This window comes from Protopterus annectens, chromosome 1.part1 (assembly GCF_019279795.1).
Source record: "Protopterus annectens isolate FY-2018-M chromosome 1.part1, PAN1.0, whole genome shotgun sequence".
Taxonomy (NCBI): Eukaryota; Metazoa; Chordata; order Ceratodontiformes; family Protopteridae; genus Protopterus; species Protopterus annectens.
In genome coordinates this window covers 797,598,134-797,622,448 of record NC_056726.1, presented here as the reverse complement: position 1 = coordinate 797,622,448, position 24,315 = coordinate 797,598,134, and the positions used below count along the sequence as shown (strand labels likewise).

At 38.7% G+C, this 24,315-nt stretch overlaps 1 protein-coding gene across 2 annotated transcripts in view; it reads right to left on the bottom strand.

Moving 5' to 3' along the window:
* MYO5B (myosin VB) overlaps nucleotides 1-24,315 on the bottom strand; it is a 3,346,216-nt gene that overhangs the window by 1,825,165 nt on the left and 1,496,736 nt on the right. For both annotated transcript variants that reach the window (XM_044078265.1, XM_044078275.1), the window contains exon 6: nucleotides 5,019-5,162. In XM_044078265.1, coding sequence (XP_043934200.1) covers nucleotides 5,019-5,162 — 144 coding nt within the window. The remainder of the gene's footprint in view (nucleotides 1-5,018; nucleotides 5,163-24,315) is intronic.

Sequence of the window (24,315 nt, the reverse complement as noted above, 5' to 3'; positions counted from 1 at the left end):
TAACCCATGCCCTAACCCTAAGGTCCGTGACTATCACACCATAGTGGAGGACATAGCTTGTTTTTTATGTCCACCACTGTGCTGTGGTGTTTTCGGTGAAGTGCACTTACGCAAAAGTTCATTTTCGTTAAACTGAACTTTCGCAGAAGTGAGGCTTCCTATTACAAGTTCGAAGTAGTGAACTTTCGTTCTTGTAAGAGGAATCCTTACATATATATATATATATATATATATATATATATATATATATATATATATATATATATATATATATATGCATATATACTTTTTATTGTGCTGTAAAACAAAGTGTTATTGGTATACATGTTAAATTCACATCCCTTCCCCTATCAGTGTGACATTCGAGCTGGTCCTGCCCTACTTACTAGCTGTCATAATAATATAAACCTTTATGTACTTTAAATAAAATTAATAATGATGTGGTACCTGTTATTTAATCAGAATATTAAGTCTGTGATTTTATCCAAGACAATATACTACATGGCTGGAAATATACAAAACTTAAGACCATTTGGCAATCTAAAAATATATATAAATATAAATATATATATATATATATATATATATATATATATATATATATATATATATATATATATATATATACACTTTGCATGCAAAAATTCAAATGTAAAAATCATATTCTATTCCCATAACCTACTGTTAACATAGATAACTTTCGTCCTTCTTGACTTCTTCAGATCTGTGTACAAGGAACCCTCAAAACTATCTACAAAAATACTGTATAATTAGTTAATATTCTTATTATACATCATTTTGAATAAAGTGGAAAAAAGAATAAGAAAAAGAAAAAATGTATGATGATAGAAACAAAATATACACAAGTTAAATCTGATTTAACATGGTATTTTAAACCAACTGGAAGAATAAAATAAAATTAGTCATGTAAACAATGTGGCAATTTTCTAAGTTCCAGTACACTTTTAAGTGAACAGTAGCAGTTTAGTCCAGGTTTCCTAAAAGAGTTCAGTTTTAATTGCCACATGAGTTCACATTTCTCCAGCATACTCGGGATGTCTCCTTCAAGTCCACGCATGTCTATGCAATCCAGTATCTAGAACTTAAAACCTATGTGTCTTTTATGAAGAGCAAGGTGTTTGGCTAGTGCATTATTTTTACATCCAGAGCGGATTTCTGCCGGATGACAAGAAATCCTACACTTAAGTTTATTTATAGTCTTGCTGACATAAAATGCATCAAAAAATAAATAAATACAAAAATATAACTCTTTGCTGCTTTCTTATGGCCAAGTTTGGAGCATTCACACACAGTATGCCCTTTCAATTAACAATCCATGCTGTGGAAAACCATTCCAGTTGCTTATCTTTACTTTCATAAAATCCAGGTTCTCATTTCATAAAGGGTAGGAGCAAATTACATAGAACAAAATAAAATGGCAATTGTGGGAGCAATACATACAGAATAATCTTTTGGAGGAAGAATTAGGTTTAAGGGAAGGCAGACATTGAATGAGCTTTGTAATGTTTGACTGACAATGCCTGGATAGATTATATGTGATATATGCAAATGAAAATATGTCAATATGGTTTGTTTTCATTTATATAAATATATGATTGCCTATATCATAACTATTAATAAAGATGTTTCTTATTTTAAAAAACACAATGAGAAACATTTATTCATCCATGTATTAATTTTCTGTTTTTTCCATGTAATCCAATTCAGGGACAGCAACTACGGGCACAAGCAACCAGTTCCACTGAATATAAGTTCATAAGTTATGGGGAAGTAGTCTGGCCTAACGGCCTCCAAGGAACAGTATCTCAGTAATAGCTGGAATGTATATCCATTCATCATCCCATTTATCTATAAGTGTCTTATTTTTTTTTTATACTTTTGCACATCAAATCATTTCTAGTATTATATTCTGTAACAGTGCTATTCTGCATGTAATATTTTAAGTTTTGACCATTTTGTGATAGAATTTGATACAGAATTTTAAGTTGTGGTGTTTATATATTTTTGAGCATTTCATTTTGTTTTTGTACATTTCAAGACCCAGGAACAATGGAGGGAATGAATGAAAGAACACTTTGTAGGCCAATATTAATCTGGCCCTAATATATCTATCATGCAAAGTAAATAAACCTATATGTAAACATTCCTCTTTTGTATCACAGATCCTTGATAGAAGGTAATCTTTTACTAAATTTTCTTTACACAACTTCAAGACAATTTATCTATCCATTGTTAACTGTACAAAGAGCATTAATGTTCTCCAGAAATGACCCAATACAGACTTTATATAGTTTTATTTGTAGTGTCCCTAGTTGTAAAGTTTTTAAAATCATGCCCATCTATTGTAAACATATTTATGAATTACTTGTACATAACTTTCAAAGGAAAAAAAAGAGTACATCACAATTTTAAGGTCTCTAAATTTCTTGCCCTGTCATAAAATGAAAAACCAAAATACATCATGCTACATTTCTTCTCATAAATGACAAGTCAATTGTGTCCGCCTGCCTACTAGTACTTGACAGACACTTATTAATGTTGGAAAAGTCATCTTCGTTAGTTGAAAAAAATCCCATTTTGAAATCATCTGCATATTTAGTTATCTGACAATGTTCATTAGTGTGAACAGAAGCAAAAACAACATTGAACAACAGAGGTTCAAGGACAGAGACCTATGGTACTCCTGATCTGACAACTGCTGGTTCTGACTTTCTATCATGTATAATTATTGATTGTGTTCTTCCCCATGGCCATCTACCTAACCAAATAAGGATACAACTCTGACTATGACCCAGTGACCAAGTTCACTTAGTGGCTCAGGCACCCATTGAAGCTGGTGTGGGGAAAGGGAGGTGTGACATGGCTTAGACAGTTTGCATCTCTCTCTCTGGGGCCAGGGTGTGAGCAGAATGTCTAGGGTGCATATTCCCATGGTAGCATCCCTGGCAGAAACCAGAGACCACAAAGGACCACTGGGTTTCAATGGGGTAACAGGACTCTCTTACAGGGTTACATCATTAATGTAAGTGAGTGACACACCCTTGCTGGCACCCAGTGCACTCTGAGACCTAAAGCAGGTTACTTGGTATGCACCATGGAGTTAGGACTTAAAAAGTAAAAAAAAAAAAAATCGGACTTCAATTGATGGCACACTTTAAATTGCTTGGCTCTTGCATTTAATAGGAACAGATGAGCTTTGGGGCTTTTGCCTCACTGGGGGAATGAATGAGTTAATATAGAGAGCAGAGGATGGAAATTTGATGGACACACGGGGCAAAAGCAAAGGGTAAGCCAAAAAAAAATAATGGTCATAAGGGTCTGGAATTAGCCTTAGATGGACTGCCAGCCCATTGCAAGATGCATGCATTTACTCATGCATGACATGCAAACCTACAGGCAATCTGTAGGACTGCCAATTCACCTAAGTTACATCTCTGAGATACATGAGGAAACCAGAGCGCTCATCAAAACCTGATACGGATGCATAGGGAGGATGTCCAAACTCCACAAAGAAGGCACCCAAAGTAAGAATCAAACTGGAAAACCAAGTACAGTGAGGCAGCAAACCGTACCACTGCACCTCTGTGCTGTCTCTAGTACTACACACTTTAAATAAGTAATAAAACAGAATCACACAGCTCAGGTTATAATTACACCAAGTTTTGAAATGAGACTTTTTCACAGTACAGCCATTTGAGGCCTGTGCTGAGCAAAAGCTGTCATTGTGAACAGCTTATACCTGATTTTGCCTAACAGTTCAATCTGTATGAATAAAACCAACCAGTGCTCATAAAATTCTACAACAATTATTAAAGTAAGGCTGACAGTACAGCAACATGTCTGTCCACAGGGTACTGGGGCTGTACATGGGATAGAGAAGGTAGACGTTACACATGAGAAAGTAATGTTTACTTATCCAAAGCAAAAAATGAAAGTCCCCTGTTTAACTCTCTTCCTCCTCCTCCTGTTAAGCATATAGCATTAATGCTACACCTAATGGGTCTATATTATATAAGCAAATGCACTGAATTGCGAATGCTATATAATCGACCAACAATCCCCGAAAACCCAATATGTTGAACACATGGATCAGTGATTTTTTTCCCCAGGGAAAAAAATCGCTGATCCGTTAAAAAAAAAAAATCAAAACATAAAATAAAGTGGCGGGCTTCACCCCCCCCCACCCCCTACTTAAATATACCAACTCTGAGATCGCACCACAGTGGAGGAAATGGCAAAGTTCCGAAAACAGCCCAGTGATTTTTTTCCCTAGGAAAAAAATCGCTGTTTCATGCTTTCGGTATTTTGCCATTTCGCATAATGACATTCGACTAAACAGTGTTCGCTAAAATAAAAGGGACCCCCTACTCATCTCTTCCTGTTTTCTCCTTTCTGCTTAACTTGTCCACTCCATGCCTTCCTAAAATACTCAGACATTTCACCTTAGCTTCACTTACTGATGCTTTGAAATTTAACTGGTTTTAACTGCACTTGTATATACTTACTAATAAAAGAGTTTGAACTGCTTGTGCTTCCTGTCTTTGCATGTTACATACCTTTTTATACCACAAGCTATGTGCTACAACCCTTACAGCATTCATTGCTGCATTCCTTCAGAAAATGTGCCCATGGCTCAGATAGCTTTATCTTATCAACACAACTAATTAATTAAATCTGGGTGACTATGCATCAAGCTCTGTCAGCAGAGCTTGAATACTCAACGTCAGCAATAATCTCAAGTATCACTGAATAAGTAAACAAACAAAGAGGAAATAGCTCTACTTTGAAACCTCAGAAAAGCTTAAAAATTTGGGAAGACAGGCAAATGCACTTCTCTGAGGCTGTAAGAATGTTGTCTTCTATTTTACTTACTCCCATCATCATTTGTTGGCATGCATGCCAACAGTTGAACATAGATGCTATGAGTTATTATGCTTAAGCTATTTTCTGTAGCACAGAAACATATACTAGAACAATGCTAAGTGCCATTCACTTACCTGAAAAACTACCCGGGACTTTTCTAGTAGATATGTTCTCATGTTGGCACCAATTATATGATATTTTCTGTCAAATCCTATTTGAATATATTTCCCAAAACGGCTGCTGTTATCATTCCTTGTAGTTTTGGCATTCCCAATGGACTGCAAAAAGACAAAACTCTTGTTACAAATGAGGTATCACAATTTTATTTCTGATGCGTACAATAAAGAAATGCACATTAAGTAAAAATTTTTTCTCAAGCATTTGACTACCAATTGAAAATTATTGTGCAATTTGACATTTCAGCACTATGGCTGCCTGCACATACATATGTATTTAATCAGGCCTTGATAATGTTACTGTCAGCTGAAAAAAAATAGTTATGTTATTACAAACAATAATAACACATACTCAAGACAGGCTACTGTCAGAGGTTATAACATTAATTGGTTCCCTGATATAAGTTATTGCACGATAACTATACTAAGCAATCAGAGGGGGTCAGAAAAGATTGGGAAGAGAGATTAGATAAACAATTCACAGGGATGTTCAAGATGGCTGCACATTGAGTAACAGCTTAATTCTAGGTTTCCCAGTGTGAAAACAGAAACTTAGCAGAGAAAGCCAGTGGTCCTAAATTTCTGTGTAAATTTCAGTAACTGGCTAGTAAGTACACTGCCTGGATGCCAGGAAAAAAGAAATACAGAGGACCTGAAGGAAAATCAGCTACAAAAGTGATAAAGAATCACTGACTGGGAAAACTACTGCATATGTTCAGCAAAAAGTAGTGCAAGCTCCAGACATGACTTCCAGTAACCTAAAGGAAAGTATAAGGCAACTACACACAGACCTGATTAAAATAAAGAAAACGCTGATGGACTATATCAACTCAAACAATAAAAGGCTTGAAAAAATGGAAGAAGCTTTAACAGATAGATAAGGTGATAAAACTGCAAAACTCAAAAGTCAAAATGAAGAAAAGACTGGCTGAATATGCACAATACAAAATGTTTAAAAAAATAATAGAATTAGAAGATAGAGCACATAGGGAAATCTGGAAGGAACAGACTGTAATAATTTTATGAAAGCACAAATAAGCAACTGGGCTAGTATTCCACAAACAAATTGTTAATTGAATCGGCATAGTGTGTGTATGCTCCAAACCTGGCTATGAGAAAGCAACCTAGACCTTTAATAGTAAAGAAGAAATCTTAAAAGCAGAAGGAATTGATTCTGCCAAAACTGTGGCAGAAGAGCAAAGTACTAAAAGTGAGAGAGAGCAGAGTGCTTGTGGAGAATGACTACTCATTGTACACCAGGTAGACCAAGAGTAAATGTATTCCATTATTCAGGGAACATCGAGAAGCAGGCATGAGATTCAAACTGCTGTACAGAGCTATCTTCAAAATATTTTTCCTGATGGGACAAAATAATTTTTGAAGAAGTACATGCTAAGGAAGAAATGCAAAAGTTTGTCCAACAAAAAGTGAGCTGTGAAACAGAAGGAGAGTCTGCTTCTTCTTCTTCTTCTAGTAATAAAGACCACAGAGAGGCTGTGCCAGTGAAATCTTTTCCAATGTTTCAACAGGAAATTGCTTGAGAGAAGGAAAAAAAAGCACAAGAGTTGGCTAGAAGAATCGAGAGCACATTGGAAATGAAACAGAGACAGGATCTGTGAGACAGAGATGAACAGGACTTGTAAATTGAAAAATGTGACATTACAAACAATAATTATACTTGTGAAACAAGACAGAATAAGAAAATCTAAAATATTATACTTTCTTGGACTTTGCTAAACTTGTAGGGGACTCTAAAGCATATGCCCTATTTCATGTCACTAATGTTCAAAAAATAAAACCAGTAACCTAGAAATTGACAAATCTGGTGGGATTAAAAAGCAATAAGTATATTTGTGAAACATGACAGATCAAGAAAATCTGGAAATATTGGACTTTTTTGACATTATTAAACTTGTAGGGGACTCTAAAGCATATACTCTACTTCATGTCACTAGTGTTCAGAAAAATACTCAGGATGGGGAAGAGGAGGGAGAAAGTTAACTAAGCAAAACATTTTTTTTCTTAATGGTGCTATTTTAATACTGCATGATTTTCTTTGCATGCTATACAAAAAAGATTTCTCAGTTATCTGTAAGCATAATCGGGATACTAATGTGAATAGGTGCTCCTGTTTTTTTTCTTTTTTCTTTCTCCCTTTTTCTCTTTCTCCTTCTTCAGTTTTAGGAAATACAGGCATTGCAATGTAAAAAAAAGAAGAAGAAGAAAAATCTGGTTAAAAGAGCATGACAAAAGAAAAAATAGTGCATTTTCTTTCATTCTTGCATAGGGGAATGACTGGGTTAAGGCCCTTAGCTTAAACCAGTAACAGGTTTTAAGTGAAAGCAAGTAAATGAAAAATCATACTGAATATTATAAGACTTTTTCTAGTAAACAAATGTATGCTTGTCACTTTTGCCTATGGTTCTCATGTCTCTAGCAAACAATCTGATAAAGAGAAATGACTTGGAGAAAATGTTCTCTGAAAACATTCAAGTGTTTCCCAGCTTAGAGAGCTATAAATATAAGACAAAGCCAGATATGGCTTAGTAGAAGCACAGGCTGCACCATGTATCTTAGCATGATTAACCTTTCTTTTAGGTTATCACAAGCCTGTATGTGTGGCTATCAGTTTGGAATATTTTTCCAATTAGGATGGTAAAACTTCAATATTTGAAGATGTTAATAGGTTTTGGGGGTATCTGGTTTTGTCTGAGTTTTTTTTTTTTTGTTTGACGGCTTTCAATAAAACAAAAAGTTTTGTAAGATGTAGCACTGGCTCAAATGGAGATAAGAAAAAAACATCTCTACAAAAGATTAACCTTCCAAATAGTACATCCATGCAACACAAAAGCAAGAACTAGACATTAAACAAAAAAGCTGTTACACATGAAAGGTGGGAATAACTTTTTACAAAAATTATGCTTTCTGTAATGTCTTTAAATGTCAATGGTCTTATAGATAAATGCAGAAAAGAAAGAATAGTGAACTAGATTAAAAGATGCGGAGTGCAAATAGCTATGCTACAGGGGATGCACTAGGAAAGAAATGAACATGTGAATGTGATAAAGAAAGGTTTTCAGGGTGGTTATTCAGCAGACTACCTGGGGCAAAGGAAAACAGGGGTACTTATATTAATTGCAATAGGTGCTCCAATAGTGATAGGAGAGGATAAGAAATATAATAATGGTAGATTTTTAGTACTAAGGGGCTACTGGCAAGGGAGGAGGTTGCACTGGCATGTACTTATATTCAACCGTAAACTGCTACAATCGAGCTTAAAAAATTTCTGGGAGAAATAATTAGCTTTTAGCAAGGAATATTACTTACAGGTGGGGACTGGAATTTGATCTGCAACAGTGAAGATGTGTCTGGGGGTGCCAAGAAGGGAAAATATAATAAAGGAGGGTAGATTTTTGAAGAAATTTATGAAAATACTTGGCATGTAAGATGTGAATTCAGTACAAGCAGTTTGGACTGAATTTACATATTATTTCCCAGGATACAAAAACTGGGCTAGGCTAGACAGAATTTACATTTCACAGGAACATGTGCATTTAATTGAAAGTCTTGATATGCACCCAATAACTATTTCAGATCATGTACCTATAATAACTAAAATAAAAACACAGGGTAATAAAATGAAAATGAACCACTGGTACTTTCCCACCTATATGTTGAAAAGAGAGGAATTTAAGGAATGGATAGTGGAAATTATTCAGGCGCTATTAGAGAGGATAGAAATTTCTTCTGAAAATATACTAGGCAGTGGAATAAAATTAAAGTGGAATTTACAAATAGGGTGGAAATAAAAGAAAATGAGATATGGTTAAGAAGTAACAAGAATTATTCAGTAGGACTGGCAAATGTTAAAGTATTGCAAAATAAGGAGAACCCCACAGAACAAGAAGAAGAGCAACTGCAGAATGCTAAACATAAAATAAGGGATTACCTTGATAATATGCATGCATTTAGAAAGATTGCTGTTAAGCAACTTTTTTGATAATAACTCTAGAACACAAAAATTTTAGGACAACAACTCAGGCAACAGAAAGTAGAAAGGACTGTTGCCAAGCTTAGGGAGCTTATAACAAGGAAGATATCAAGAGATCCTGTAGCAGTATTCGAAATATTTCAGAAATTCCATGAAAGTCTGTATAAATCAGAGAAATATGAAAATCAAGAAAAGATACAAATGGAAATGTTTATGGAAGAATTAAATATACCAAGGTTAGAAGTAGATTTGGCTCAATTACTAACAGGCTAGGAGTAGATGAGCTAAAAATGGTGACATATATCCAATCTACAGGAAAGTCCCCAGGAAGAGATAGTATTCCCATGGAAGTTTGGAAGCTAGGAGGGAAAAAGTGATAAAGATATGGAAGGTTAGTTGAAGGTTGGGCGTCGAGCTGGCAACTCGGCACCGTGAAAATCTACTGCCAATCATTAGCGGACCGGAGTTCCGCTGTGGTGACCTCTAACCGGGAAAAGCTGAAAGACAACAACAGTATTTTAAGAGGAGGAGAAGTACTAACATCATGGAAGAAAGTGGTGGTAGCTGTAATACCTAAAGAGGGTAATGATTAGGATCATAGGAATTTACTAGGCTATTGGCCCTGAGGCCTTTACAAGCCTAGCCAAGAATTTAGCCTATGTGCCAACAAGTCAGCACCCTATGCCACTGTCCAGCAGGGACACAAGTGGAATCCCGGGGTGTATTTTCTGTTCCCCATCCAGTTAGCCAGGTTGCACTTAAAAGGGGTTAATGAGGTACTCTGCTTTACGTGGAGAGGGAGCCTATTCCACAAAAAGGGGGGGTGGGGCGTCTCTGGGACACAAATCTGTCCCACCAAGTCCTATTGATGTCACAGACCAGGTTGAGGTTGTGCGTGCAGGTTACTCAAGTGAAGCTTGACTTGCAGGTATGCAGCAGTCCCACCAGGGCAGGGTCAGAGATTGCTTTGTCACCTTTGAAGACTCTGTAGGAGACTGAGTAGAGGGACAGGGCATTTAGCCTGTCTGTGTAGGGTAGATGCTTAAAGCCCTGGATTCTCCGGGTGAGAGATCTGATTCATCAGATCCAGCTGCAAACAGGCCCATTTCAGTATAAAAACCATGATTATAAAGTGTTTATGTCTATAATGGCTAAAAAAATGGCAAAAGTGATGCCAGAATTGATAAATATGGATCAATGTGGTTTTGTGGAGGGGACTCAAACAGGGAAGCAAACATTTGCCAACATTAAAACAATGTTGATGATCCAGAGGGAAGCAGAATGTAAGAAAACACCACTGTTATTGGTGGATTTTGATGCAGAGAAAGCATTTGACAGAGTAAGCTGGGATTTTATAAGCAGGGCAATGGACGCATTTGCATTCCCTGATAAAATTATAAGGTTGATTAGAAGGATATATGAAGGATCGGAGGTGAAAATTAAAGTAGATGGTGTCCTCTCTCTGATAATTTGAGGAACCAGGCAGTGATGTCCTCTCTCCCCTTTGTTATTTACATTATATTTAGAACCACTGACAAAGAAAATAAGGGACTCAGAAATTAAAGGATATAATTGGTATGGTAATCAAAGCTGGCTCTATTTGCAGATGATATTATTTTACTCCTGACAAAATCAGAAAGGGGCATTACAGTGCTGTGGAACACTGAAACAGTTTCAAATCATTTCAGGATACAAAAATTAATGATTCTAAAACAAAGACAATAGGGCGGCCGCGGTGGTGCAGCAGTTAGCGTTGCCACCTCACAGCAAGAGGTTCTCTGGTTCGATCCTCGGCTGGGGTGCCTTCTTTGCGGAGTCTGCATGTCCTCCCTGTGGTCGTGTGGGTTTCCTTCGGGTGCTCCGGTTTCCTCCCACATCCCAAAGACATGCTGTAGATGGATTGGATACTCTAAATTGGCCCTAGACATGACTGCATGCATATGTGTGCCTTCTGCGGAAGGTTGGGTGCCGGGCTGGCAACATAACACCGTAAAACTCCACTGCCAATCATGAGCGGACAAGGTAATCTGCTGTGGCGACCCCTAACCGGGAAAAGCCGAAAGAAGAAGAAGAAAACAAACACAATAGTGGTAAATTATGTACCTACATATGAATTGGTTCAGCAACATCCATATTTATGGGGACATGATAAAATTAAGTATTTAGGAGTATGGATTAAAAATTATTTCAGTGTCGCAGCTAAGGAAATGTGGAAAGAGACTATATAAACATCGATAGTAAGATACAATCAGTTAAATGTTTTTAGTCCCTTAAGACTTATACACACGTCAGGCATATCAATATCATATCAAATCAGAGCAGAAGCTGTGGATAGCAATTAACTCATTCACACCAATGGAGCTCAGGAAGTTTGCACTGTAACCTCCAATGGGCAGAGCCTAAGCCATTTGACAGAATCAAATTATGTCCTCACATTTCAAACAAATGTTCAAATCTCAGGAACCATAGGGATTATGAAAGAAGTATCGATGGCAAACTCTTCAGCACAAACTATTTTTATTGTGGTAGTATTCTTTATGTTCTAGGTCCTAAACTGAATTTTACAAGTCACAGTAAACACAGTAACTGTTACACTTGTAATATTTTGTAAACAACTTACAACATCTTAGCAACTACTCAAATTACACGCATACTGTCAACAACATTTTATTCATCTAGCTGACAGCTGAGAGCTTTCATATGAGGCTAAGGAGTTCTGTCTGCATTACTTGATTGTTCAGATATTTACAAAATTGTGGAAATTATATCTATATAAATTACATCATAAAAAACAATAGTTAGTACCTACTTACCTGCACTAGACAGAGGTCAAATATTAATGCACTTGAGTTTACTACGTGTATGATTTAAGATGAAATATTTTAAAACCTCCTACATAGCATGGTTTTGGAATTATTGATGCAGACAAGAACAAGCAATATTTGAAGCATAGAGGCATCAGTAGGAGTTAACTGCAGATGCACCTGGAGACATCACATAGATGTAATGAGTTAATAAAGAGTTGAAGGATTTTATCTGGGAGAGGAAGATGGCAAGAGGCAAGTGGGATAAGATGATACTTCCAACAGAATAAAGCAGATTAGGATTGCCCGATTTGAAGGTATGTTTCAGAGCAAAACAGTTAAGGCTCTTATACATAGTGTAAGTACAAAACTATATTTCAAAGTGGAAAGGTATGCTGATGAAACAGGGGGGAAGCTCAAGAAACAAAGAGAAACTGGGATTTTGGATGCAGACCTTTAAATACAATAAGAATAATCATAAAGAATATTATATTCATAAAGTAGCAGAAAGTATTCTAAGAACTAAGTCAACATGGGAATGGAGAAAGGAGATTCTGCTGATAGGGATGACTGCAATTAGTAAGCGCGGTGGTGCAGCAGTAGCATTGTTGCTTCACAGCAAGAGGTTCTCCCATTTATTCTCAGGTGGAGCGCCTTCTGTGTGTAGTCTGCATGTCCTCCCCATGGTCAAGTGGCATTCGAAAGACATGCGTAGAATGGGCATGCCTTCGTTGAAGATTGGGCGTCGAGCTGGCACCTCAGCACCTGTAAAAAATCTACTGCCAATCATTAGCGGACCAGAGTTCCGCTGTGGTGACCCCTAACTGGGAAAAAACGAAAGAAAAACAACAACAATAGGCAAGAAGGGGCTAGAAGTTATTGGAGAAAACTGGCAAAGGAGCCAGTGTATTAGCAGCAAATAACTAGAGAGGGAAAGGTAATAGAATGGGAAGATACCAAGAATTTATTTGTATTGCAGGTTACAGACTGCCTTCCCTAGGAAGGACTGACATCAGAGTACAGGCAAAGAGAAAGAAATAAGGGGTAGCAAAAGAAAGACCAATACTGGTAGAGTTTTTAGTAGAATCTAGAACAGAAGCTGCCATTAAAAAAGGTATAATTAGTGGAGCATATAAAATATTGCATGACAGCTATAAGAATCAACCAGAGGAGGTTAGAAAGGATTGGGAAGAGAGACTGGATATGCAATTCACAAATAAACAATGGGGGGATATATGTATGTCTCTCAAATATGCAACAAAATCTAGAAGATTTAGGATCTTGCTTGGATTCTTGGAAGTGTTTACATAGGAATTTTTATACCCCAAGCAGACTGCAAAGAATTTTTCTCAGGTAAACAGCAACTATTGGAGGTGTGATGGGGAGGAAAGAGGTAACTGGGAAAATATTTTCTGGGTGTATAATGAGTTTGCAGACTTTAAAGATTCCCTGCAGACTGCTTTGTCAGAGATAGTGGGTGAACAAATTGGTGTAATTAAGGAAAATATTTTTTGAGCTATGATACAAAATCAGAATTACCTAGACATAGTAAGGCCTTGCTGAATCTAATTATGGTGGCTGCCAAAAAAGCAATGACTAGAAAATGGAAATCAAAGTCTAAACCAACTTTACAGCAGTAGTGAATACAGTAACAGACATAAAACAACTAGAACTGAGATCTTTAGAAAAGGATAGGAGCAAATTACATAGGAAAAATGGGAATTGTGGGAACAATACATACAGAGGAGGAATGTGGTTTAAAACAAGGCAGGTTTTGAATGAGCTGTCATGTAATGTTTTATTGACAATAACTGGATAGATTATAAATGATGTATAATGTTTGCAACTACAATTGTGTCGGTATGGTTTGTTTTAATTTATATAAATATAAGGTTGCCTTTGTAATATGTGATGACTTAATAAAGATATTTCGTATTTAAAAAAAAAAGATAAACAATTCAGAAGGAAACAATGGGATGACATAATGTATGGCTCTCAAGTGTACAACAAAATCTAGAAGACTTAGGATTTTTGCGTGGAAGTTCTTGAACAGATACTTATATACCTCAAGCAGACTCCATAGTATTTTTCTTCAGGTCGATGGAAAATATTGGAGTTGTGATGGGGAAGAAAGAGCATATGTTCTCAGAGTGCGATGAGCTGGCAGACTTTAACGACAAGTACTCTCTGTCAGGAATACTGGGAGAGCAAATGAGTGTAACTAAGGAAATTATTTTATTGAGCTGGGATACAGGATATGAATTGTTTAGACATAATAAGGCCTTAAGTTTAATTCTAATGGCTGTCAAAAAAGCAATCACTAGAAAATGGAAATCAAAGTCTATACCAACTATACTTGAAGCAGTAAATATTGTAACAGAAATAAAAGAACAGGAAGTGGAATCTTTAGAAAAGGCTAGGAGTAAATTACACAGAAAAAAATGGAAATTGTAACAATACATGCAGAAAAATGTTTTGGAAGAGGAATGAGGTTTGAGAGAAGGTAGGAACTGAACAATTTACAACATGTTGCTTTCATTATTTTGTATAGAATAATATACGTGATGTATAATGTTTGTAAATGTGAACTTGCTAATATGGTTTGCCTATGTCACAAGTGATAATTTAATAAAGGTATTTAAATGTAAAAAAAAAAAAAAAAAAGAAAACATTCATTAGTTCCCAAACATTTTATGACATAACTCATTTAAGAGCTCTGGAGTGCACTCATGACTCACTCAAAATAGTCAATGTCAGTTTTGACAGTATACATTTGCTATACTACTAAAATACCACACATATTTCTGCTTTAATGACAACTATGGATCCATATTGATTTCCATAGTTGAAATTACAGAGTGATTTTCAGAAGAGCAGAGAGGAAAGTACAGTTGTGTACACTTACCATAAATGTAGATGTTCAAGTGTATTCACTGTTGCAGTCATCACATTTGGGTTATCCCTGCCAGCGTAGCCCACGGCCGGCCCAAATACCAGAGACTTAGTATTTCTGCATCAGTTGCTATTGCTTGAGGACCGACGTCGGGTTGTCAGTAGTATAAAGTAAGGCAGCCGATGCCATTACATCAGTTTTTCTTGCCCTAATTTGTCAGTAGCCCCTAAAGTAGGAGGCCAGGTTCTGGTGGAAGAACCTCACCAGTGGAAAATAAATACCAATATGTCCCTTGTAAGGAAAGGTGAACAACAAGGAAGAATGGTAATAAAAGGAGAAAGAGACTAAAGGGGGATGGAGGCAGGGAAACCAGGGCTGCAACAATGAATACACTCGTACATCTATATTTATGGTAAGTGTACGCAACTGTACTATGTTCTTCGTGTTTCACTGTTGCAGTCATCACATTTGGGTAGAATCCCAAAGCTGAGGAAATGGGTGGAGGCAGTCAGGGAAACTAAGGGTTGGCTAGGATGCCCTGCAAGACTGCAGAGGCAAACCCTGCCCTAGATTTGGAGAAGAGAGGCAGGATGTAATGCTTGGTAAAAGTGTGAACAGATGTCCAGGTGGCAGCCTCCAGGATGTCCCTGGTGGGGACTCCCCTGAGGAAAGCTGCAGAGGTGGAGGCTGCTCTGGTGGAGTGTGTCCTGACACCCTTGGGGGGAGGCTTTCCATGTTGTTTGTAGCAGAAATTGATGCAGTGTGCAATCCATTTGGAAATGGTTTGCTTGGAGATGGCTTTGCCTTCTGCCCCTGTAGCAAAGCTAACCAGCAATTTATCAGACTTTCTGAAGGATTTAGTCCTGTTGAGACATAATCTGAGCTGTCTGTGCACATCTTGAGAGTGAAGAATCCTTTCTCTCTTGTTCTGGAGATTAGGAAAGAAGGTGGGCAAATTAATGGATTGGTTGAGAGCCACACTGGACACCACCTTGGGCATGAAGTATGGGTTAGTTATGAGGGATACCCTGTCTGCATGGAAGATGATGAAGGGTTCCATAGCCATGAGGACTTGCAGCTCAGAGACTCTTCAGGCTGAAGTGATAGCCAGACGAAAAGCTGTCTTCCAGGAGAGAAATTTTAGCTCTGCAGAAAAAGCTGGTTTGAAAGGGGCAGGGCGAGCTTTTCCATGACAAAGTTAAGGTCCCAAGCTGGTGTAGGTGCCCTTCTGGGGAGCCTCAAGTTGCTAGCCCCTCTGAGGAACTGTCTGACCAAAGGGTATGAGAAAATGGGCTGCTCAGTGGGAAAATGAGCAGAAATAGCAGAGGCATGAATTTTTATAGAGGAGAAAGAGAGACCACTGTGTAGTTGGTCAGCTAAGTAATCCAGGATGAGAGGGATGGAGGGCTGTGCCATATTGGCTCCCTTAGCCTGGATCCAGGTGCAGAACCTTTTCCATTTATCTGCATAAGACTTTCTGGTGCTAGGATGTCTGGCCTCACAGATAACATCCAGAACCTGTTTACTGAGGATGGCAGATTGGTTTGGGATTAGGGAACAAGCCAAGCTGCCAAATTGAGTGTCTGCAATTTGGGATGCATGAATTCCCCTTCCCTCTGAGTCAGGAGGTTTGGAATCTGAGGAAGATCCCATGGACGCAGTGGGGACAGGCTGCACAGCAAGGGGTACCAGTGTTGTCTGGGCCAGTCGGGAGCTATAAGAATGGTCCTTGGGTTTTCCTCCCTTATTTTGAGCAGTACCCTGGGGATGAGAGGTAGGGAAGGAAAGGCATAGACCGATAGATTGACCCAGGGGAAGGACAGGGCATCCACTTTCCAAGCCATGCAGTGATGCTCCCTGGTGCAGAATTTGCTGAGCTGATGGCTGATGTGGGAGGCAAAGAGGTCGACCTTTGGGGTTCCCCATTTCTGAGTTAAGAGGGTGAAGGTACTTCTGCTGAGTTGCTACTCGTGTGGGTCCAGAAGGTATCTGCTTAATTGGCCTGCCAGAGAGTTGAGAGAGCCTGGTAGGAATTGTGCTAACAGGTATAGTTGCATGGAAGAGGCTGTGAGCCAAAGGGTCATGGCCAGCCTGCATAGAGGGTAGGAGTGAGTTCCTCCCTGCTTGTTGATGTACCACATCACAGTCGTGTTGTCTGTTTTGATCAGGAGAACCCCTGGAGAGAGAAGGGGTTTGAAAGCTATCAAGGTGTTCTGCACAGCAATCATCTCTTTTTGATTTATGTGCAGAGGAATTTGCTGTGGGCTGCATTGGCCCTGTATGCACCTGCCATCCAGGTGTGTACCCCAAGCATAGTCTGATGCATCTGTGGTAAGGGACTGGGTGGCGGGGGTGGGGGGAAGGGAAGTCCCTTGTTGTGGGAGCATGCCGTTGCCCACCAAAGAAATTCCTTTCTGAGGCAAGGGATTATAGGTAGAAGAGTTTCCAGGTCTTGAGAGTGTTGACACCAAAGGCTCTTTAGGTATCATTGAAGTTTCCCCATGCAGACTAGCATACGGAATGAATAGTATGCAAGATGCCATGAACCCCAGAACATGCAGGATCTTCTTTGCAGATAGCTGGGGCCTGGTGGCTAGTTGAGAGAAGTAGGTTGTCAGAAAATTTTGTTTCTCTGGTGTAAGGTATGCCATCTGGGATGCTGTAGCTGGGGCCTGGTGGCTAGTTGAGAGAAGTAGGTTGTCAGAAAAATTTGTTTCTCTGGTGAAAGGTATGCCATCTGGGATGCTGTGTTCAGACTTGCTCCCAGGAAGATTATCCTTTGGGTGAGCACCTGTTTGGATTTCTTTTCATTGACTGTGTACCCTAGGGAGGTTAGTAGTGTCTTTACAAAGGCCAGGTGCATGAGCAGCTTTTCCTGGCTGTCTGCCTGAATAAGGCAGTCATCTGTGTATGGGTAAATCTGAATATTTCAGTCAATGGCCGGAGCCAGACATTTTGTGAAAACTCTGGAAGCAGTAAATAAGCCAAAGGGAAGCACAGAGAACTGAAATTGTTGAGATCCTACCCTGAAGCAGAGATACTTCCTGCATGATTCCCTGATAAGAATGTGGAGGTAGGCCTCTTTTAGCTCTATGGTGGCTAGCCAAGCATCCTTGGAGAGTATGGGTAGCAGCTACTGGAGGGTGAGCATTTTGAATTTTGGGATCACCAGGAAGGTGTTTAGAATGGATAGATCGAGGATGGGTTGCCAGGTGCCCTCTTTTCTGGGCACCAGAAAAATTCTGGGGTAGAAGCCTTGGCCTATCTGTTCTGCAGGAACGTGCTCTACTGCTCGCATAGAGAGCAGGGAAACAATTTGCTTTTGAGCCTCTGCCCACTGATTTGGTGGTATATCTGGGAACCCTTTTGGGGTTGGAAGGGTATGGAAGGAAAATTTGTATCCCTGAGACACAATGTTCAGAACCCATTGGTCCTTGGTAATGGTGGCCCAGGTGCTTGAGTGACAGGAGAGTTTTCCTCCTAGGGATACGTGAAGGTGGGCAGAGGGGGGGGTGGAGGAGGTGCGTCATTGTGAGTTCTTACCATAATGGTTGGCTTAGAACTCCCTGGTTTTGAAGTGGAGGTAGTCCACTGCTTAGATCTCTGCATTTCCTGGGGCTGCTGTCTGGGGGGGGGGGGTCTGTTTCCACAGGGCCTAGGCTGGGCCAGTTTACTCAGAGCAGGAAAAGACCAGTGTTTGGAGGGACAATGCCTGCTGAACCTAGAGTGCTGGACCTTTAAGAAATCCTTAACTGTTTGCATAGATTTTGCTTTTTCTTCCATCTTTTTTAAGACCTCTTCTGCCTTAGTGCCAAATAAGTTATCTTTATGCAAGGGGGCATCCAACAATTTAGATTTGACATGGTCTGGCAGGGGGTGTTCCTTAAGCCATGCATGCCTTCTAATGACAGATCCAATGACTGCTACCCTGCAAGAAGCTTCTAGGGCATCAAAACCACACTGCAAAGTGTGTTTAGTTACTTGACTTGCAGAATGCATTAAAACTTGTAAATCTTTAGATTCTGCCCAAGCAGAAAAGGAAGACAGTATTTGTTTAAGAAGTTCCAAGTTATGTTGCTGAAATTTCAGCATATGGAAATGACAATTTAGTGCCCTGATAGCAAGAGTAGCTGAGGTGTATACTTTTTCACCCCATCTGTCCAATACTTGGGAATCCCTGTCTGAAGGGGTGGGATTCTTAGCAAAGGTTTCTTTAATCCCTTTTGGCCCTTGAGAAATTACCTCAGGGTCAGCTGTCGGATTTTTGAAAAGATATCTGCGAGTCAGGGACTCTATAGTACCTGTCTGGTTTTCTAGGAGCAGGAGGTAGGGGCACCAGGAGTCAAGCTGGATTCAAGGAAAACAACATCCACAACATCCAGGACTGGGGGGATGGCCAAGGGTCTGTATTGCGGAAGATCTAAGAATTCCCTGAGTCTCTTTTTAGACTGAGGGTAGTCCTGACTCTCCCATTGGAAATGCTCCATTAAAGTATGCACAGTTTCCCCAAAGGAAAAATCCTCTGGGAGAGAGGCTGAAGGAATGGAGTCCTCTGCATCAGAATCCTCATAAGTGGAGAGGGGTTGCATGTCTTCATAGTCAGATGCATAAGTTTCATCTGACTCTTGTTCAGACAAAACTACAGAGGACAGATCTCTTTTCATTTTTGAGGGGGTAGCTTGGCTTCCCCTGATCAGCATAAGGTCTTCCGCCATTTTAAGCATTTGAGACTGAGGTAAGGTAGCAGGCGCCTGACAGTGGGTCATCGGTTTCTTGGGTGTGGTTTGAAACCTTGTCCTAAGAAACATGGTCGTTTTTGAAAGAATGGTAGTCACGAAAGAAGACGTCGGTTTGTGTTGAGATTTGGTAATGTGAAGGACTTCCTCAGAAGCCGGTGCCTGGTCAGCAGTTCTGGACCCATCCAAGGTAGAGACAACTGCAGAATCCTTAGTCAAAGAAGAGTTTTGCAGCATACCGGACTCCAAAAGGGTCTCAGTAGTGGCCTGCGGATCAACTGAAGTGGGCATCAGGGGCTGCGAAAGTGTCTCACTGAGTAATGGAGGACTGATGACTAGCCTAATGGAAGTGCCGTCGGTAGGTTTGGACCTGTGCGGTCTGTCTCTGTCTTTATCTTTACATTTTTTTGGAAAATCTGCTGTCGGATGGCTTACCGAAGCCATATCGGAATTTGAGGACGGTAAACTAAAATATCTGGCTACAATAAGGGCCCGACGATGGATAGTTATGGCATTGAACAAAGCACAGAAGTGACAATGGGGGACGTCATGGTCTGGGCCTAAACAAGTGACACAGTAAGAGTGGAAGTCTCGGTGTGGTATTTGCTTTCCACAGGCAAGATAATTATTAACTTTTTCTGACATCGGTTAGTGCAAGAAAAAAGGATCCCCAATGGGGTACTTAGCTTTAGAAGACTTCAACTTCAATTCGGAGATGAAAACTCAGGTAGCAGCCGACCGGCATTCATGCAAACTGCTTCTGCTTTGTGCTCCATGACAAGAAAGACTGTTGTAACGGCACCAGCTGCCTTACTTTATATTACTGACCACCTGACGTCAGTCCTCAAGCGACAGCAACCAACGCAGAAATACTAAGTCGCTGGTATTCAGGCCGGCCGAGGGCTACCCTGGCAGGGATAACTCAAATGTGATGACTGCAACAGTGAAACACAATGAACATCATGATAATCAAACTATAACTTGCTGCCATGCTTTATCTTTATGATGGATGCATAACAGCTAGTCATAAAAAGACTGGTACAGCAGGGTGACAACACTGTTGCTATATCTTTTTCTGACCTCCATACTCCAACATAACTAAGCTTTGACATCCAGCATAACTGAGTCTCAAACTTCAGCTTCAAGGAACTATCACTTGCAAGTTCAATTAGACAATGTATTTCTTTGTTGTCCAGGGAAAGCTTTTTTTAAGAGTTCTTAATGAATCTGTCATAAATCCAGTTATTGCTGCTAGATTCCATATCAGAAAAACTTCTACAAAACAGACAAATGGGTGGCACTTCTGCCCAAAAACACACCAACAGTCAAGGTCTCCACTGTTCTTTATTCCACAAACGATCTGGTACCTCGGCTATTCGCCTTCAAAGGATCACATTACAAGTGTCAAAATGAACTCCTTTTATACTTCATAAATAGTTAATTAATTAACAATTAACAATTAGATTCAATTATTCATCAAAATTTCATCAAAGTTTAAAGTCATCTCTATGTAGCATATGGAAATATAGGTATTTGCTTATATAATTTATTTTTCAAACATTTTAAACTAATTCTATTAAGAACCAATTATTCTTATGTGATATAATAACTCCTTTCAACACATACAAAATTCATTATATGTATATTGATTTTGATATGTGAAACATTACAAAACACAAAATAAATATATATATATATATATATATATGTGACAGAATTAATATTACTATATACAAATGTGATTCCAACTAAATTCTATGAGTGGTAGTAACTATTTTACTTTCTAATACTATGTGTTCACCCACTAGTTTATAGCAGTTGGAATACAATAGATATGAATAATAATAAATATTGTAAGTATACAAAATTCTAATCTACATGTATTTTTCTGATCTACATATATTTAAATATATTTTTTTAAATATATTTTATAAACCCAGCTCCTGATTTAAACCAAATGGTTTCAGTGTTTTATATTTAAGTATCATTCTTGTTTCCAGTTCTAACAATTTGCCCACTATATCTTCTCCCTTGCAGGCAAAAGGTTTTCCCAATATACAATATCTCAAACTATCACTACACCCATCATGAATATCCATAAAATGCTTAGCAACCGGACTAATAGAATTCAAATTTCGTATGTCTTTTAGATGTTCTAAGATTCTGATTTTTACCATTCTTTTGGTTTGTCCTATGTACCAGTTGTCCTTACATGAGCAACCTAATATATATACTACACTGGTAGACTTACAATTAAAATAGTGTTTAGAAATATGGGGTATATTATTAATAACTTCAAAATTACTCACCCTATTGCATGTGCTACATGAACCACATGCAAAGGTGCCCACTCTAGTATTTGTAGATTCAATGTGCTGTAATAAATTGTGGGTGGCACTATCTGATTTGATGCTTTAGAAAGTCATTGTCAGTGCTGTCTAGAAGGTATGAAAACTAGTAAATGCATCCTTCATTCCTCTGTCTACACAGACTTTCACTCAGTTTTTTTTCTATATATTTTACCTTTTATTGTTTCCCTTCTGCTTCATTCTTTCCAGCTACCCCACTGCATCCCATCAGTCACCAACCATCCTCTCCTGCTGTCCCTGGACTATCTTTGTTCTAAGGCTGGGACTGGCCCTGGCATCCTGAGGGGTTGTGCTGCTGATTGCTATTACTGGTGGAGTTTTTCATTTACATCTTATCCATTAGTATCACATCTCCCACTCATTTGCCTGTTACATCCAAGTGCTAGTCCCCTCTGTGGGCCATCCTTCCTCACAGAGAATGTCTATATAACTCATTACCTCTCTGAGATGGGAAAGAGCATCACTCCTTGCTAGCATCTCAGGCCTCTGAGCTTCCAATTGAACCCAGGTTGCCCAGGTGACAACCTGCACTGGTCAAAATATATTTACCTTGTCAAACATTGCTAAAACATTCTGATACTGTTTAGTGCCTTTAGCGGCAAACTGAATATGTTCACTGATTTAAACCTACCTGCAAGTTATACCAGTTTTTCAATCCATACCATTTTTTGAAACTAAACACCATTAACTGAGCTTGTTGTTTATGTTGGATAACAACTGCCTGTGGCTAAGTGCCACAGTAAATTTAAATGTGAGAAAAACATTTTACACTGTAGAAGTAATGCAACTGTTTGTCTTATTTGTTCTATTATAACTAATTCTCTCATACTTCAATTACTTAATCAGAACACTGAATCTTACAAATTCAGTACCATAGTCAAGCTATAGTAAAACGGAAACACTGCATGGGGGGAGGGGGGAGGTCTGCTTTTCATGAACTGTACGACCACACAACTAGTGCTGAACATTTTGTTATAGGAATGAATGAAAACATTTTGCACAAGTGAGCCAACATACTCCTGAATGAAACAGAACTAAGTCATGGCCATGGCGTGTTCTCAATCAGTGGTGTGACTTTAATAAACTTCATTTTAATAAAGGTATTCAGTACTGGCTCAATATGTTTTGTTTCAAGTGTTTCACAGTGAATGATGCAGTAGAATGCCTTTGCATTAGATGCACCCTCTAGTACTTTTCTATAGCTGCACTTTATCTCACCTTCATGACAGCTGCACCATTTGTACTCATTTCAACAGTTAGATCTTTCAATCTCAGGTTTAATTTTACATCTATTTAGTCTTAAAAATTTCATCTTCTGTTGTAAGACCAGTTAATTCCCTACAGAAAAGCATTCTTTTGTTGAAATTTGCTTGCAAAATGAGCCTCCCAAAACAGGCTAAGTAGCTTCTCCCCACAATATCACCTGACTCATCCATCTGACGAGAATACTTGGTGTTTGAGTCTCCCTATTAGAAGCATTTCACATTAGCTGTGCTTTTTCCTATACATTTATGTGTAGTACTGTTGGAGAAGAGAATTAAGTTTCCTGGCAGCCACAGTCCCAGTCATGACCTGACACATAACTATAGCTGGCAGCAACAGACATTCTTCAATCACATGACACTTTTTCTTTTGGGCTGCTCTTAGTCCAATAATGTAAGACAATTTCAGTGAATATTTAGAAACAGTGGCAGCTTTCTTAAAGACTATTTGTTACTTATTTTTCTGTATCTTGTCCTATAAAGAAACAAACAAGTTTAGTAGCCAAATTTCGGTACTCATTAAGTAAATACTGCACTTTGAATGGTTTCACTGACTAATTGCCTCACAGTAAATCAAAAAGAGTGTCTTGTTTTGGATTATCCAGTGTGCTTACAAAGTAAAAACCCAACCTTAAATAGGACTTGTCTTCTGGGTTCTGACTATACTTTTGCATCTTTAATGAGCTGAAATGATGTCCTCATCGTCAAACATTTCTTCAGCAAAACTTTTTTCATTTGTTCTACACAAACTGATCCATCATTTTATATTCCAAATTACTACACTGTTAATACTCTTTTCTACATTACTGCCCCTGGTGTTGAGGTAGCGAACTGCACCAAAATGCCCATTGTTTCTAATGATAGCTTCCAAGTTTTCTGCCTAATATTCTTCAGCTCCTATATTGCTATATCTCCCCTCCCCACTACAACTGATGTCAAATAACAACACTTAACAAATTAGCTGTAGGACTGTGCAACTGTTTTCTTAAATATTGTTAAGTGTGTCACCTTTGCAATTTCTGACAGTAGAACCAGTCCCAATCTAGCACTGCCAGCAAACTAAAGAAAAAAATGGTTACTTATGGCTATTTTTAAAGGAGCATCTATATTTACAATGGACAGAAGGATGAAGTCCCAATTACGGCTCAGAAGGCCTGGGTACAAACAGCAGCTAAAGTAATGCAGGATCCTACTGAGGTA